At 46.1% G+C, this 18,441-nt stretch overlaps 1 protein-coding gene across 1 annotated transcript in view; it reads left to right on the forward strand.

Annotated features, from left to right (window-relative positions):
- Nucleotides 1–397: 397 nt before the first annotated feature.
- LOC149353636 (cholesterol 7-desaturase nvd 1-like) overlaps nt 398–18,441 on the forward strand; it is a 36,708-nt gene continuing 18,664 nt past the window's right edge. Inside the window, exons 1-3 of the mRNA XM_089577381.1 lie at nt 398–734; nt 9,549–9,660; nt 11,170–11,293. Coding sequence (XP_089433507.1) covers nt 676–734; nt 9,549–9,660; nt 11,170–11,293 — 295 coding nt within the window. The 5' untranslated portion in view covers nt 398–675. The remainder of the gene's footprint in view (nt 735–9,548; nt 9,661–11,169; nt 11,294–18,441) is intronic.

Here is an 18,441-nt window from a genome sequence, read left to right on the forward strand (position 1 = left end):
AAAAATGCGGCGGCAATGCCCCGCCTGGACGCGTTCTCTTACCAAAGAGAATGCGCCGTAGTTTCTATATGCTGCTGTCCGCGCTGCTCCCTGAGGAATCGTTCGGAAGGGGCTCCCCGCTGCTCGCAGCCTCTTTGTACGCCTGCGAGGGGGATGACGCGAGCATCACGCTGAAGGAGGAAGTCGCGAGCAGCAAGCGTAGCCTTGGAAAACCTGCTGAGTGAAAGCGCTACGCCGGAGTCGTGCCTGTTGAAGAGTTCCGAATTCAACCACGAGGGGAAGGGGAGGCGCTGTTGCCGCGGGGGCAGACATGTGACTGGGCTTCCTATGAGCGGTGGTCTTCTATGGAAGCTACGTTACCACTCTACATATACCTTGAAATGTACCGAACAGGTGTTCGAACTGCTGTTACGTAACCGGCGAGGGCGCTCTCATGGAACAGGAGTGGCGTAATGCCGTTACGTGGCTATACACGGCGCGATGTCGATCGTCCTGAGCTGAGGGAATCGGCAAAGAAGGCAGTACCAGTAGTAAAACAGCGCCAGCCGACAGAAGAAAGGGTTCGACGTCTAACGGTGAGGGTGTTTCGAACGATGCACGCCGGTGAGGGCGCGACTAACAGACGTGATGTGACAAGAGACCAGTCGGCGAGGTTTTAGCATTGCCTTAGCTGCCATGGCAGAACGCGCGTCATCGCAGCAGTGTGCGCGCCTGGAGGCATTCACGTTTTCAGGGTGAGTGACGGTACCTTTTTTGCTCTATACTCTATACGGAGCAACGTGAAAGGCGCGGGGAACTGCAAAATTGAATTTAATCCAGCGAGTGGTCTTTAGTAACCTCGCGAGCTTAGTGCACCCGTCAAGTGCAGCTGGTAGCACTTGTTAATGCTGTAATGCGGCGTAGACAAGTCTGTTCTTAACCATGTGCCCATCAGGTCCCTGATGCGGAGGCTGTCAGATGTGGCTTTTCTTTTTTTATCGAATAGTTGCGTAGAGAAGGTAGAAGGCTAGGTGTGGAAACAACTCCGTCTCTACACGGCAGACGGCCTTGCGCCATTATGTTCTGATTCTCGCGATAACAACCCTTAAATAAAACGTAACACTATCTTCCGGCCAATAAGGAGAGTTGGATAATTTCTGGGATGAAAATCTCATTATGGTCGACCTAGTCTCATCTTCACTGTTTTCACGCCGTAATATACCCCGTTCAAAGATTAGAATGCTGGGCAACTTGACTTTGAGCGTTACCTACAAAGCAAAATCCGGTAACTTATGGCTCCTAGTGCACACTGATTTTGCAATCGCCCCAGAGCCGCAGTTTATTCGTTTGAATCTCTGCTCGAATGACCGAATGGTGCGAGGAGTAAGTACTGTTGGCCGAACAAGTGAATGGACCACGACTTCGGCGGCAGGAGTTGCTGAGGCGCCGCCGGGCGGCGCTTCTGTTTCGCGCCGTTTAAAGCCGCTCGTTCGCGGCCAGTGCCCCGAGCGGCGATAAACTTATTTCTCCCTCGCTCTCAAAAATTTCCGATGCGGCGTACGGCTGCTCTCCTAACTAAAGAAGGGTGCGCATCGCGACAGCCGAGCACATGGCACTCCCGCACTGTGGCGGAGCAAGCAGTAGGCCTCACGGCATCAAACCGCTACAATTTAAAAAGAAAAAAAAATCGAAGCTTTGTTTTGTTTTACGTTGCTGAGTTATATCCTTAACATGCTAAATATAAGTGCTGCGTTTCTTACCTGCAATCCGGACAAGAGAACTCGACTACTCATCAGTCAAAAGCTTAACTCAAGAGCCCGCATCCGAGTTTGTTCTTTTCACCGACGCGTGACCAAGTGTCTCACGCTTGCAATTAAAAAAGCACAGTATTATTCATTCATACCACATGTTAGAGCTTCATAGGTGATGCGGTTATTTATTTTTGAAGATCCCCTTGAACTTTTTTTTTTGTTGCGTACGTGTTCGCTTCTTTTCCACTTTATGCATGGTGTCGTGCAATTCAGCAGCTCTTGTCACCAAAGCACAAGTTAGTAGGCTGAGTATATAAATGAGTAGCTTGATATGGATACCGAGTGTCGGTCTTAAAAAATTTCAACAAATGCTCCGAGTGAAGCCTCTCTTTCGATATTGTTTTTATGGCATTAGCTGCGGCAATAGGATTTACATTTCTTTCAGTGATGCCGCTAAAAACTGTTTTAAATGGCTGCTATGACACGTGGTGTATTATGGAATTCTCACTACTATCGTACCGTCTAGAAGAGATGGTTGGGGAGACAAATCATAAAAATTAGAGTCAGTCATGAAAAGTTAGTCGCTCTCAAGGTGTTGATCGAACCTAACTGCCACTCTGTGGGTTGTTGTTTGAAAGACCGACCCACAGTAAAAATATTCAAGAGATCTGTTTCTATACAAAGCCCTGCAACCCGTGTCTAGGTGACAACAACCTGTGAATTACACACCATTATGACGACGAAAGGGTTCCAAAATGCAAAAAAAAAAATGTTTGCAGGAGTGTTGACAAATAAAAGAGTTCTATGTTGACAGTTTTCCAGCGCAATGGCGCAGGCCAAAGAAGGGAAGAAGGTCGAACAAAGCGCTGTCTGACAACGGTTTATTTACGGACGCACAGGCCGTGTGCCATTGCGTTGGAAAAGTATGAACTTAAATCGACAATACTAACTAGCTCATCAGCTATCACTATTGAAATAAACAAGTCCCATAACCAGCAAAGCTATGACGTATGGCATCAATACTTAATACTGTGCGTTTTTAATTGCAAGTGTAAGACCTTTCGTTATAAAAGAACAAACTCGGAAGCACACTCAGATGTTACGCTTTCGATGGATGAGGATGCAAGTACGCACGTCAGGAAGGAAGCCAAAAACCACTGCACTAATTTTCAACGGAGGGGAGGGGGGGGGGGGGGATATAAATCAGGAACGTAAAAAAACAGAACGGGGCGCCGTTCCTTCAGAGTGCAGCGGTTTGATGTCCGCTTGCTCGGCTCCTCCACGCAACCGTCAGCAGCAGAGCAGCCGAACGCCGCACTGCAAATTTGCCAAGCGTGACAAGCATCTGCAAGAGAGCGAGGGAGAATTCCGTTGTCACTCTGGCAGCCAGCGCGCTGCGCAGAGCGTCTTTAAAGTGAAGTAGAATATTAGCGCCTTTAAGCGGTGCTATAATTGCTGTATCAGTGCAATCGGGGACAAAAGTCTATGGACCACGTGCTCCTCAAACGAAGACGATAGCTCTGCTATTAACCGGCGGCTGGAGACCACGCTTGTGGAGGGGGAAGTCAGAATTTCGTTTCTTCATCTCCACTAGTGAGGTCTGCATTCGCCGGTTAATAGTAGCTCTAGCTATTTTCATCGTTTTAGGAACACTGGGTCCAAAGACTTCTACCGCTAATATGTCTCCGGTATGCTAAAATCATCTAATGTCCGCTATAACCAAGTCAAATGAACGTGCCAGAACCCAAGGGTTAAGGGCTCGATTTCCAACCAATTACTTCAATTTCATTTCCAGCGTAATTGATTTACTTTACTTCTCTATATTTCTTATAACATTTCAGTCATGCTGGTATGAACTTATAGTGGCAGTATGACTCGAGTTTCAGCCTTTTCATTCCCCAGCTCAACGTGTGACCTCACGGTGCTCTCGACCAATCCTCAATTAGTGTGACAATTAACGCGAACGGCTTTCCGTCCGAACGTCCCCTCTAACGCTGCTGCGTTAAACCGTAGGCGTGTAGTAGCTAGCCAAGGAAAACAACTTTTCATACGCCTGCCTCCACTGCATGGGCTTCATGGTATTTTTTCTCCCAGCAGTAAAGCATACTGTAATGGAATATTTTGCAGCATAAATGCATCACGCACTTGTTGGCCTGTCAGCAAGTATTTGGTAACAATGCACATTGCGCTTTGGTTTATTAAAGTGGCGGTAATCACGTGCGTTAGGCCAGATAATAAATAGCCAGATAAACTCGTTGTCTACCCGCACCCACCACTGCTTCTGAACAGCTAAGTTGTTACGGTGTTTGTCGTATCTGGAGCGTATCTATAAAGAACTTTTGAAATGCCTTTATTTTTGTGCTTGGTAGCTCATGGCCGTAATAACCACACTGAAAGCTTTAGTCTAAAATACCTGCGTATAAAGACGTACAGCCTTTGTCAAAAGTTTGGAGCCCAGGGGGTTTTCTTTTGAGCCACACTGTGTCGTTCTTAATGGATCTCTAGCGCTCCAAATTTCCTGGACATGAGAAGATTTCTGGTACTGCCTCCTGCAATAAGTAGGACTTCCATTAATGCTCCTGGAGTCCCAGTATAAAGCTTGGAAGTGAACCCCCTGGGCTCTAAACTTTTGACAAATACTGTACCTACAACCGGCGGAAAAATAAGTTGGGGCACGTTACAGTCGGCAAATATCAGATAAATCTGCACCGCGTTGCCATCTGACATTGCACTTCTGGCGTCTAGACGGAGTAGTGCGCGTGTGCGTCCATTCATGCTCGAAGCCGTGTCTTATCTCTCGCTTGGAGCGGAATAGCTGATTACATGCAGCGCTTGGCGCTAGGTGTCGCTTTCCCGATTCACTACGTCACGTGCGCAGTTCGGCGGGGACACGGCGAGGGTGTAGCATGCGCTGCTCGCATTTCCATGATTAAACAGATAACATATCTTACCGGTCTTGATGTCGAACGGGCGCCGCATACACAATTTCTTCCCTTGCATTTTCTTTCTGCGCAATCTGAGCGATGTTGAAATACGAACGCGCGCCCACACATTTCAAATGGGATTTTCGTCCACGACATTCGGAAGACACAGCAACTTGCGCACGACAACATCTTCTAGCTGTGTAGTCACCTAACGTGCCATCTGCACGGGGCTTTTGTCCTCCTGGGCTAGGAAGCAGCTGTCGGAGAATTGCCCATCCCGCACATATGGGAGCACGGTGTCATGTTGCAGAGAACTGTAACGGGACGCCGTGCACCTTCCATCAGTGCGGAGAAGAGGCCCTATAGCCCATCCTTGCTCATGGCACCCCACGCGGAGACTATACTCACCAGCTGCTTAAAAGAACGCTCTGAGTACAGCCATAGTGATATCTGGTTTGGTTTGGTTTAATGAAGTTTACCGTCCCAAAGCGACTCAGGCTATGAGGGACGGCGTAGTGAAGGGCTCCGGAAATCTCGACCACCTGTGGTTGTTTAACGTGCACTGACACCGCACAGTACACGGGCCTCTGGAATTTCGCCTCCTTAGAAATTCGGCCGCCGCGGCCGGGATTGAACCCGCGTCTTTCGGGTCAGCAGCCGAGCACCACAACCACTGAGCAACCGCGGCGGGGCCATAGTGATAGCTGCAATATTAAAAGAAAGAAAATGGACAGGTAAAAATTTATAGAACTTATTTAGCGAGCGGTGAATAAGAGTTTGCAATACGCGTTCTATACCTTTAAACGTTGACGTCGTGCAAATAGCTTCGACGTGTATTCGAGCTGATGCTAATGAGATTTTATTTGTGCATATTTCTCTTAGTTGCAGTGTATTTAGTGCTTAATTGATATTATCAGATAATTCTAATTGAGGGAATAATTTCGATAATTTCTCTGAAATATTAAATCCATGAAAGCTTCCGGCATATGCAAAGCAACAAAATCTGTCAACGTCAATAAGAAGTGAAGTTCGGGGTTGCACCGCTGTGGATCCCATCGAGTGCAAGAAGTGAACTCCTCAGAAAAAATTACATTGTGCCATTCTTCTCTGTTCCAATGGTGATGGTCCTGTGCAAAAATCGAGGCGTTGTTCGGCGCTGTCGCTGAGTGAGTAAAGGCTTTTGCGTAGCGGCACAATTTAAAATCCCAGCTGTTTTGAAACGCCCACGTACTGTCGAAGTAGAATTACTCGGTGACAAGTTTTCGTGGGTTCCTTTAATGTTCAGAAAAGGGTCCATGACAGGTGGTCAAATGTTTAGTGGAATCCCCCAAAGTGGAGTAGATTTGTAATAAGGGAGTAATTACTCATTGACATCCACCCAATCGCAGCCATACGGCTACAAAGGAAAGCTATAGAGCTTTCTCAGAAACTCCGCAGTTAAAGAAAAATTTGTCCTGGTTCGGGGTTCTAACCCGGGACCACCGCTTCACCGGAGCAGTCACTCTACCAGCTGAGCTAACCGGGACGGCAATCTTATGGTAGGGCGAGAGCGAATTGATCAATAACTCGAAGTGGGAACAGTGTTGGTCAAATGTTCCATGACAGGCGCGGCAACAATCAGTATGTCGTCCTCATGCTTCGTGACCCTCGGCCGGCCGGACCGCTTCGCATCCGCAAATGGTCAAGTTTATATGTGAAACAGGCCTTGATACCCGTCTGTGACCGCCTGTGTACTACCTACACAGTTTACACGGTTTACGGTCTGACATGAGTGAGAGTGCACATTCGTGTTTTCATGGAGCCCCTACTCCAATATGTTTTAATGACATTCGTTGGTGTGTGTTTTCGCCACGAATTTCACGTGCGTCTGCTCACCACGATGCGAGTGCCAGCCAGTGTGTGTGTGTGTGTGGACATCACCCATGAAACTCATTCTATTATGCCATCATCAGCCTTCATTCGCACTTTCCCTTTCCTCCCCTTCCCTTTCCCCAGCGTGGATGTGCAGGCCAGGGCCATGTTAACACCGGCCAACCTCTCCTCCTTTTCCTCTCATTAAAAATCCTTTCTCTCTCTCTCCCTCACCTTGAAAGGCTCGGATAATTTTGCTTACCGATGTACCTGCCAGTTCTTCAACATATCTCTCTCTGCGGTATACCCTCCACGAGAAGCATGGTGCTGAATCTTCGATCTTCAATCGGAACACGTGGTTCCATTTCACTAGCCGACGCAGCTTTGTTCGGTGCTTCACCTTTAAAAAGTATCACTCGTCAATGACGAGCACGAACGCATGACGAACGGCTGTAGACAAGGGAGTGGCTTCACAGCCGCAGTCTAGTCGAACCACTGAAAAATCAGCTCGTTCACTGTGTAGATAAAACTTCATGCTGGCGCGGTGCCCATCTCGCTAGCCTTTTTTAGATGCTATATTTTTTTAAGGTGAACGCCTTATATGGCTCATCAGCAAGCGAACAGGGCGTCCAGGAAAAGTTGTCAGCAAAACCCTCAGTGACGTCATCAGCAAAGGAAAAAATTTCTTTCGAACGTGCGGAGAATTCAACCAAGGACCTTCAGATTGCATGACGAACACGCGACCCACAGACTATAAAACCGGGTTGCTTCTTGGAGAGTAAAGGTGAACCTAATATATGCGTTGCCGTGCCACCGGTATGCTAATGAGTAGGTGTGCCATTAGAAAAGAAGGAAAAATATAAATGAAAAATTAATGCTTTCGCCGTAAGCATTACGTAGTAGTCGTAAGTGCCCTCCGTAATTTTTTGTTCTGCGCTTTAATGGGCGCCTACTCTATTGCCCCAAAAAAAGATCGTCTTGAAAGCATAACGGCCCAAAACACTTCAGATCTCATCAGGCCAGCATAAGATTCCTTTTCTTGTAAGCATCGGTGAATGCATTGTTTTATTAGTAAATCATTTATTGCGTTGGCCTAATGATGTGACTATTCCTCTTTTAAACCGCTCTAGTTTAGGCCAACGCACTTGCTTACTACACCATATTATACCGTACCCTATAGACTGTACAGGGATGCAAACGGCGCGCACATGGCGAAAATACAATGCGTATAATCAGCAGTAGTCCCACTACTGAAATGTGTGTTATATTCATGGAACGAGTTGAGTGTTTATGAACTGTACAGCTCTCTAGCTCTGTAATACGTCTGCTAACTATTTTTTGTGAAACTGTACGACAAACCAGCTGTTATCAAAACAATGTAGAATATTTTTAATTTCTCGAGCTTCATGAACCACAGGCCCAATTGAAAAAAAAAAATACCTAGCCGCAACTATTTATCATTAACTATTCAAAGGGGCTGCAAAATTTCAGGTGGGTGGATGAGATTAGAAAGTTTGCGGCTGATTATGACGATTATGAATACAATGATGAGGAACCATTCACACATTTTGCTGAAATATTTAGTGAATATTACCAAAACCACCAGCTGACCCGTTCTAACGCGTACAAAATGTTGAGCCGGGGTGGTGGCATTCGTCGCGAGAAAGAAATGATCATAAAACCCTTTCCGGTGGTAGTGCTAAATTTTCTCACTGGTGACCTAAGTGTAATGGTAATATCAGCCACTAACATTGCTTGGCTGCTTGAGCGCGTTTGGTCTATGCATAAAATTTGTTTTGGTCTGACTTAACAATTCGCTGAACGCATATAGTTATCCTCAGTCACGAGTTGCGCCCTTTTATAGAGCTTTTTTAGTTCACCAATTTCTTCCGCTATATCCCGCGTTGGTCTCTGTGGCAACGCGTTCAGCCGCGAAACAGCGAGTGCTATCCATGCCTCGGCATTCGCAGTTTGATGGAAAGAAACACATAATTGAGCGTTAGTGCGAGTTAATAGACGTTCAATAGCACAAAGCGGACAGAACTGATGAGATCTCCACTACGGCGGCTGATAATGAAAATTTTTGACTGTAAGCAGAAATACCATTTGTTTAGACATTATGCGTTGGCTGTCTTTAATATGAGAAGAAAGCCGAATGAACAAAAATTTCTCTGCGGGTGTCTCCAAGGCAGGAACGAGGCGATGACTACAGGCAGGGGCATCGTCGCATAGAACAGACGGGCAGATTGGCGTGGCATTCAAACTCTTTAGAGACGAACATGAACCCACGAATACAGAACTCGTCAGCGTCCATGCCTACCGCTGCACTGCACAGTCACTGAAAGCGAACCGTTGCTTCACGTGGTCGCACACAACAAATGAACGGGAACTTTTCGGGCAGGAATCATATAATGATGCAAATAGACCGACACATCTTCGGAACTGTCATGTGTGATCACGCTCCTCCAGAGCAGTCTGCTCGGGTCTAGTGAGCATGAAAATTACAACGCTCCCCGCGTGGCTACAGAAAGTAACTGGGACAGGCGCCAGTAGGGATGAACAGCAACCCGTTCATAGAAATCGCCCCGCTGAGTGTCATCTCCCTAATCAGGGCAAAGCGAGCAGCTCACGTTTCAGCCTCGTCGTACTCCCGCTGAACTGCACGCGTGACTTGGTGGATAAAGAAAGCGACCCCATCTCCAAGCGCTGCAGGTAATCTGCTAGTCCGCTGCAAACGAGATAAAAGACGCGGCTGCGAGCATGAAAGGACACGCTTGCGCACAGCGACGTCTCGACACCAGCAGTGCAACATCACTAGGAGGGGCGATTCTGGTTATGTGATATTTGCCGGCAGTCGCGTGCCCCGACTTATTTTGCCGCCGGTTGCACGTATCCTCGGGGTCGATGCTGCCGACTATCTGCTGCGTCTTTTGTCATAATTGATCAAGTTTGTTTGTCACTTTCAGCCCTATTCCTTATGTCTTGAAAGGGCACAACTCTGAATAGAGTAATGAAGTATTTGTTCACACATTTCCTTGTCTAGAAATGGAATACCATTCCGTGCTCAACCTGCGGCGGTGGCGATTGCTGTGGCAACTGTCGTCGTCCTTTCTGCATTCGTCTTTTTCAAGCGGAGCCGAGGAAAGAAGAGTGAGGTAAGACGACCAAGTAATGGTGCGAAAAAAAAAAGCATGATGAAATGGAGACAACACACGCGCACATTAGTGACCGAATGAACTCCCGCGCTAACAACCCGAGCTCTTGATCTTCGTGAAAACATGTACCAACCGGCCCAATTAGCCACGCTTATCAAGTGAGGTAAGGCTGACTGTAGCTAAATCCATGCAACATATTTAGAACTATCGAATTTTCCTCCTAATTAACGACACGTCTGAGATTAATCGTTTACGAATTAGCTCAAGCACACAAATGAAATGTAGCTGGGGGTTGGTGTGGAGGTTGGGTTCATAGAGAATAATACAGCGCAAACCATGATGATGAACACCTTTTTCGCTTACAATTTCGCACGTATCACGCAATATAACACGATGATTCATTGTTACTCAGCACAGCGAGAGCTGCGTGGAATAGAAAACATCAAGATTTATTATAACCTAGTCATTAGCCGCCGCGGTGGCTCAGTGGTTATGGTGCTCGGCTACTGCCCCGAAAGACGCGGGTTCGATCCCGGCCGCGGCGGTTGAATTTCTTTGGAGGAGAAATTCTAGAGGCCCGCGTACTGTGCGACGTCAGTGCACGTCAAAGAACCCCAGGTGGTCGAAATTTCCGGAGCCCTCCAGTAGGGCGTCTCTCATAGCGGCATCTCTCACATTAAACCCCATAAACCAAACCAAACCTATAACCTAGTCATTATGGAAAGGATACTGGTAATTCATGTTCACCAAGTAGGCGACAAGCGCTTTATACGGCATGCTTTGAACGGCTGGAACAAAGACCTTTTGACATCTGTACTGTTTCGTTTTCTGTAAATGAAAAATAAGTAGTTGTTAAAAAAGAAAAGAAATTAGGATTGGACCAAAGCGTTGTGATAAAGTTTTAGAAGCATGCCACAAAATACGTGTCTTCGCCTCCTTCCTTACTGAAGCTCAGGCTTAAGACATCAGTTGCCTTATACAATGGATTAATATAAATCCTGAATCCCTTTATGCTCGATATATGCAAGTAGATCGGATGGAATGGCTTGTTAACGTTGCTTGCAAATGCCTTGTATTTAATTTATTTATTGTTGATACTGTCGCCGTTGCTATATAAGTTAAGTCTTTGGCGTGATGTAGGCAAATAGAAGACATTATTACCTCCTTGACGGCGCTTACGGCCTAGTTTCGTATCTATTTCGCTTGGACATAACGGTAGATGGTGTGCGGTAGTGGCGCTGTATACTACTGTTTGATACCCAAGTAGTTAGAAGCCCACAAAAAAATTTTTTCTCAGTTCCGGAAGGATTCAACAACGCACAAGAGGACATAAAAATAAGAGTCAAGAGTAGCAAACCTATAAAATGACCAAATAATTATTAGCGAAACAAAACGAAAACCAGAGTGCCGACATCAGCTAGGAGCATACATGACGCACTACCGGCTGCCGTTAACATGGTAGCAAGCAGCGCCGATCTGTACTGCTTTGTTTTATTTTTTTTCTCCCAGATGAGGCAGAAAGTACGGACGGTAAACCCGGGAGATGTGCCACCTGTTTTTCCGAATGGCTGGATTCCTGTGCTTGAGTCATCAGATGTCAAAAAGGGTGAAGTGAAGCCGGTTAGCGTGATAGGTGAGTTGGCTTCATTCAGCTTTTACGCGCTTCGCAATTTTCTGAAATGTCCCCGCTACCTGCCACTCATTCACGGCCCCTGTGAAACTTCACTGAAGAGAACCTTCAGTCATAAACGCAGAACGGATGTATTCGCAATAAAAGAGGGCGTTTTTGAAGCTAAAATAGGCATTTGCGATCGAATTTGAGCCTTCGAATTCACGAACAGGCCCTGTATATTTCGCCCCATCCACGCATTTTTTCATGTTAAATTGTCTCCAAGTTATGGCAGTGTTTATAAAATTAATTAAACATTGACTTATGACGTCCCAAAGACAGCATATGTGAGGCACTGCCGGATAATTCGGCCATGAGCGCTGACTCAAACGCACTCTGCATACTCCTCAAGATACTTGTCACTTTAAATTTTTTTTAAAATCTTCGTCTGGACATGGTCATTGCTGTGAACAGCACAGTACTCGAGTTTTAGGAGAATCATACTGTCAAGCATGGCTTTCTTTTCGCACCAACCTGTGTCTGCACCGCGGCCGTTTGTAATGTGGGCCCAGCCCACTCAATGGCGCAAGCAGCACAAATTGGCAGGCTGTAAGACGTACTTACGTGGATGAGTGTCCCATATCATGCAACCCTGTGTACGCCCCGTAACCACATATTTGGGTTCATGACTGTTTTTAGTGCGGCTGATAGGCGTGTTACGGTCAACCTATTATTTGCGGTTGAATGCTGGGAGAGAGCCCCGCACCTAACTTATGTTTATTAGTCTAGAGTTCACGAAACGAAGAAATAGAAATTAGGTGCTTCTAAAGCCATTATTTGGTTATGATACAAGACATACAACACCAAAACAGCTTCTAGGGGTTGAAACTAGAGACATTCCCCCCCCCCCCCCCCCCCCCCCCGGAAGCAAGGAGAAACCAAGAATACCCTTACTATAAACGTTCTTTGCCTCTGAAGCACTGCATATATTCCAAAAACACTTCGTCATAACACACGGAAGTTCTCGGGGGCCCTAGATTGCATGTGCTGTCGGCATCAAGCACACGAATAGAAGCTAAAAATGAATGCCAGCCTTCGATCGATGTTCGCGGAACGTACAAGTATTTCAGCACATTTCATTCTTGACCCACTCCAGTACTTTAAATGGAAAATGGGTGCTACTCCATCCAACTTTTGTTCTCTGTAAAAAAAATGCTCTTTGTCCGCCAGCAAAAGACGTGCTTGCTGATGAGAAAGTTCCCTTCAAACACTGTCCTGCCCCTCGATTGAAACTCGTGACTTCTATACCAAAAATCACTCTGCGATTACAGTTTCAAAGTGAATGGCGATGTAGACTGGCCTCTGGGATCCACAAAAAAAACAACAACAACAACAAACTGTTCCGACGTGTCGTAGTCTACTTGTGAAATCGACCAGTGATGGCGACACCAGTTTTGTGTCTTTTTTTAAATCTATTTTAGCTTATAAAATCTTAATTTTATGAGACGGTAGCATCTCTGTTCGTACAATGCAGTGATCAATTGATGAGGCCGTCGTGAATTTGTACTCAGTGCGATTTAAGGCGCTCGGCGGCAAAAACCACCCGAAATTTTGTTGATTAAAGACAAAAACTAGGGGAACTTTAGCTCCGCCTTTAAGGCTGTGACGCGAAAGCGTCAATGCCTCCCGTCCACAGTTCCTGTTGGCCACGACGACAAGGACACTGTGTCCTTTTTGCAATCCCAATCATTGCGGGAGAGGCCACATGACATGCATATGAAATATCGCTTTATATGTGCCTACGATCAGAAAAGCACCTCTTTTTACTATATAGTTGTGCTTATTAGGCGTCTTAGTGCTCATTTGACTTTCTTATTCGCATCGACTGTACAGACTCGAGAGGGACCTTTATGGGGATTCCTTCAGGAAGTTGCTGACGCCTTCAATTCCCTAACCGTGCGCTTTTCTTTAGGCTTTCTATATAGCCTCTCCAGAAGGCAGATGACGCAGGTAGATTGAGAGTATTTGTTTCCTGTACCGTTGCATCGTAACCTTTTCTGGAGTTTCTCGACACCAGTGTTTTGAAATGTGTTAAGCGAATGTGCATTTCATCCACTGCAAAGACGTTTTTTAAACTGCACGCGTCGATGCTGCCTGTCAAAGCATGGCTTCATGCTAAGGAGATGTTTGCCATGGACGGTAATTTGCCGCGTGTGCAATACGCCAGAGATCATTGACCATTGTTTTATTCTGTGAAGTGATGCTTTGTTTTCCTGGGACTTATTACATCGAACACTTAAAAAGGACATTGAAATGACACCCTACAGTGTCAGTTTTTGCCTGTTGAAAAAACTGTATAGTGCCATGCGATCTTTTCACGTTGATGGGACTATTTAGTCTCTGGAAGAGCCTTATGATGGATCGACACGCCGAAGCACCGCAGTCGTAGAAATTTTTTCTTCCGTGAGAAGTGCGCTCTGATGCGGAGAGTATATGCAGCCCTGGAGGAGCCGCCTAGCTAGCTCCCCTATCTAGAAGCATGTGTGTGCCTCCCAGAATTTTGACGTTTGGGAAGGTGGGGACGTGCGGGAGGGGGGGGAGGGGGGTGCGGTTGGCTCGTATTGCGCAGCCAGGAGTGTAGTGGCATAATCATGCTCAGATTTTCCTTTCCGGCACTATCTACATGCAATAAAGAAAAAAAAACTTGCCTGCGTAGCCTACAGGTCAAAAAAAATAGGCGTAGCCTAGTGGTAGCATGCCTAACTCAACAAAAGGAGCCAGGGGTTTCAATTCCCAACTGATTAACCTATTTTTTATGCTCAATTCATTTACTTTATATACTTGCATGTCCTCATGACGTTTGAGTCATCTTGCGACCACCTAATGACCAATTTTCTAAGGTTTCCACCACTTTTCCAATCCGCGGCTCTACGTTAGACGTAGCCACCTTTTCGACCAGTCCCGAGTTTCCGCTCACGCAAACGACGACGCGGGATTTTCTGCAGAGCAGGAGCCTTAATTACGCTGTCGCGTCCGCTGTTTCGTACACTGGGACTCAAAATGCGGCGGCCACCCTGCTTTTTTTGTCATTTTGAGCAGCACTTCTCCACGCAGGGGCCGGAGGCACTTGTGCCGCAGTGTCGGCTCTTATGGTATATATTATCGTAAGATAGCTTCATTTTCTGCCTTTGCCCAAATACAATTGTCTGCAGCAAGGCCCTCGCGCAATTCTACCCGGAAGTTATCGCTCTTCACGACCGCTCAGTAACTACGCCAGCGCTCCAGAGCTAAAACCGCTGAATGTTGTATGGTTTCGAGAGCATTTGAAATCGAAAGTTGCTTCGTTAACTAAACCGGGCCAATAAACGGGGCAGCTTCTATTAGGAAAAAAAAAAAAAAGCTTTGTGCGGCTGAGATAGCGTGAAGTACATAGCATGACGGCATTTTGGAATCAGGCTTCTGTGGGTACAAACGTCCGAAACAGGAATTTATAAGTACTATAAAATAATTGATGAACAACTTATTAACATTAAATTCAAGGTTATAATTATAGAAAGTGCAATAGGGACACACTAAAAAGAAAAAGGCCTTTGCCAGACATTTGTATTAAGGATGTAACCATATTTTCTGCCGCACAGACTCGAGAGAGAAGCACATTCCTTCACGGGGGAGGAGGAACCGTTGCAAGAGAGACCGAGGCAGTCTTCAGCAAGGGAACGATTCTCCTCTCTCTATAGTGTGTGACTTCATCTGTCGCGCTGGATAGTAGATGCTCGCTGACAGAAATGTCTCCATAATCCGTTCTGCATGAAATTTAAGAAACATGCTATAATTTCTTTCGTTAAGATATCAAAGCTTAACAGGAAGTGATATTAGTTGGCTCCGGAGAGCATACCGTAGACAATGATGGGTTTGTAAAAGTTTTTTTTTTTTTGCAGTTCCCCTGCAGGGAAGCACAATCCATGTCTACTTCCCTGTCCCGAATCGAAGCGATAAGTGTAGCGGGAGCCATATAGCCTCAAAAATTTTCACGCCAGACTTAAAACTACAGCTGGCAGCTGTAAATCAAGCACTGACGTGTCAAACCTGTTGGCGCGTTAGGACACTACGTGATTAGCGGCTAATTTGGCCTCAATAAGCTTATTACGGCTTCAATTGATTCGGCCTCAAAAAGCTACCGAAAACATTCACCCTGAACAATTCACCTAATGACAGCACACACTAATCGACCGGTCGCAAGGAATCAGGCAACCGAGCATCAGACGACATAAGAGAGGACGCATCTTCGCGATGCCGACGATGCCTCCTCTCTTATGCTCTGTGATGCGGTCTGGCGTGCCAATTATAATTAGCGACCTCCTGCCTCACGTCAGACACTTCTAATAGTAAACATAACCGCGAGAGCTATATGGTGAGGCTGAACAGGCATTTCAGTGACTGGGTAGGAAAAGCCTTGCAAGGTTCATCATCGATCTACTCGGTACTTAAGTGGGCACTAAGGAAAACTCCATCAAATTATTGTTTTTAGTAAAAATTGATTCCTTGGCTCTTTCTGGCTATGCTGATGTTGGTACGCCAGCAAAAAAACGTTTTTATTGGTGAGAAAATAGGACTTCAAAAAGACCCCGCCAGTCAATTCAAACTCGTGATGTCCTTACCGAAAAGGACATGTTGCCACCGTTTTGGTGTGAATGACGGTGTAGCTTTTAGCCTCTGGAATCTATCCGCGAAGAAAAAAATTGGTGTCGACGCATGCATTTCGCTTGCGAAATCGGCCGCTGATGGCGCACCTCTATTTAGCCTTTTGACCTTTTCTGTCTTTAAAAGCTTGATTTTCAGTGAAAGGGATCTCTCTGCGATTATATGCGTTACCCTATCGATACAGGCCGGCTTTTATTTGCACTCAGATCCCCTACATTGTTAGGTACACTTTTCAGCGCAAGCTAGCGGTCGTCTGGTTTGTAATACCTTTTGTCGAGTGCAGGTCATCCTTGAGAAGGTGCAAACGCAGGAGCAAACACATAGTATCCTAATGATTTCGGTTAACATTGACTACACCGGCAGCGTTCCGGTAAGGGCACGGTGTCCATTGGAATGGATGGATACTCGTGTAACGGTGAGCGCCTGCCGAAACATTCGCACTTCAATCGTCACCCCATTTTGCTACCTCCATAGCCCCCCCCCCCCCCCCCCGCTCTCTTTATACTTAGCAAGATAGGCTCATTACCCCCGACGAGTTCACGAGTTCCAGGCACTCCACCGTCGCTTGTTGTCCCGCACGTGCAGACGATGCTGGAGGAGGTCGTGATATGTTTTTTTTTTTGAAATCGGGATTTCTTGAGCGATGAAGGACCGCTTATCACACGCATTCTCAGTGGATTTTAGTCACTCCGCTAACACACGAAAATTGGGAAGAACATATCTTAGTACTAAATTCATCACGTTAAGACAGCGCTGGTTTTTCGATTGCTTTAATTTCTATCATATGATGAGACCATGAAATAGGCCACCGACCTCACGGTCTATCTCATCCTCGTCGTCAGCCTGACTACGCCCACTGCAGGGCAAATACCTCTCCCATATCTCTCCAATTAACCCTGTCCTTTGCCAGTTTCGGCCACCGTATCCCTGCAAACTTCATCTCATCCGCCCACCTAGCTTTCTGCAGCCCCCTGCTACGCTTGCTTTATCTTGGAATCCACTCCGTTACTCTTAAGGACCAGCGGTTACAAAGCCTTCGCATTACTTGCCCTGCCCAACCCATTACTTCCTCTTGATTGCGAATAGAATGTCATTAACCCGCGTTTGTTCCCTCAGCCACTCTGCCCGCTTCCGGTCTCTAACGTTACACCTATAATTTTTCTTTCCATAGGCCATGTTATATTGCGCTAAAACAACGACACATTAGAGAAGAACACAAGCACAGGACGAGCTCGTCCTGTGCTTGTGTTCTTCTCCTATGTGTCGTTGTTTTAGCGCAGTATAACATGGCTTATGGAGACGATCACCAACTAGCCCGACAACAGTTCTTGTTAAAGCATACTTCTTTCCATAGCTCGCTGCGTTGTCCTTAGCTTAAGTTAACTATACTCTTTTCGTTAGCCTCCACGTTTCTTTCCCATAGGTGAGTACCGGCAAGATAGAGCTGTTATATACTTTTCTCTTGAGGGATATTGGTAAACTGCTATTCATACATAACATAACATGACATGACATGACATGACATGACATTAGATAACAACGTAACGTAATGTAGCGTAACATGTAAATTTAACGACTAGTTGGTGACGATACATTATCGAAAAAATTGTACTGAGCTAATAGACGCCGGCAAACCAGAAGACTAAAGTAGACGTGCAGTCTTTTGCTTTCTTGTTGTCCGCGTCAGTTAGGGCAGTACAGTTTTTGCGACAATGCTGAGCATGGTGTCGTGGGACATGTAATCCCGGTCACGCTGACTGCATCTCCCTGGAGGCGGAAAGCGGATAGATCCACGTGCTGTGCGATAGCAGTGCGAGTTAAAGAATCCACATGTGTCGAAATTAATCCCTTCGTCCTTTCCTTCACGGTGCGGTTGAGGTGTCTGTCGAGAATGCAATATTTACTGTGCCTTCCCTGTCCTCATAAAACAGTTGTATTTTTACGTAAATACATCGTGTTCGATGTAGAGCGTACGTCGAACACCACTTGGGTCAAAAGAAAAGTTCGGCAGTGAAGAACGAGTAATAGCTTTGCAAAATCACTACGTCAAAGATAAATCGTGTGCGCCGCTTTCGGCTACGAATGCAATTTCCTGCTGAGACAAGCGCAATAATAGGGCAGAAACTTAGACCTCCTCCAGGTGCTCCTCCCTCTTGACATGTCGCAGTGCGCGGGATGAGGACAGTGAACGCCGTAGACCATTTCAAAAAGTCACCTGACCGCGCAGGGCTTTACCCGAGTTGAGTGTGCCTCATCTCCTGCACTCTAAATCTAAAAGATGCCCAAATGGGTATAAAATCACTTGTCTTCTAGCGCATTGATTGATGCGAATTAACTTCATTCAATCAAAATGGAATAAATATTTATTCCCACTCAGGAATGTTTTTCCCGGGCGCAATGTTTATATTTATTACCTTCTTCAGTTGGTGTGGGTTGCTGACGGAGTTTTTTTCATGCCCACAAGGAGCTTT

The sequence above is a fragment of the Amblyomma mixtum genome, chromosome 3 (genome assembly GCF_055824585.1).
Source record: "Amblyomma mixtum isolate Tamu chromosome 3, ASM5582458v1, whole genome shotgun sequence".
Classification (NCBI taxonomy): domain Eukaryota; kingdom Metazoa; phylum Arthropoda; class Arachnida; order Ixodida; family Ixodidae; genus Amblyomma; species Amblyomma mixtum.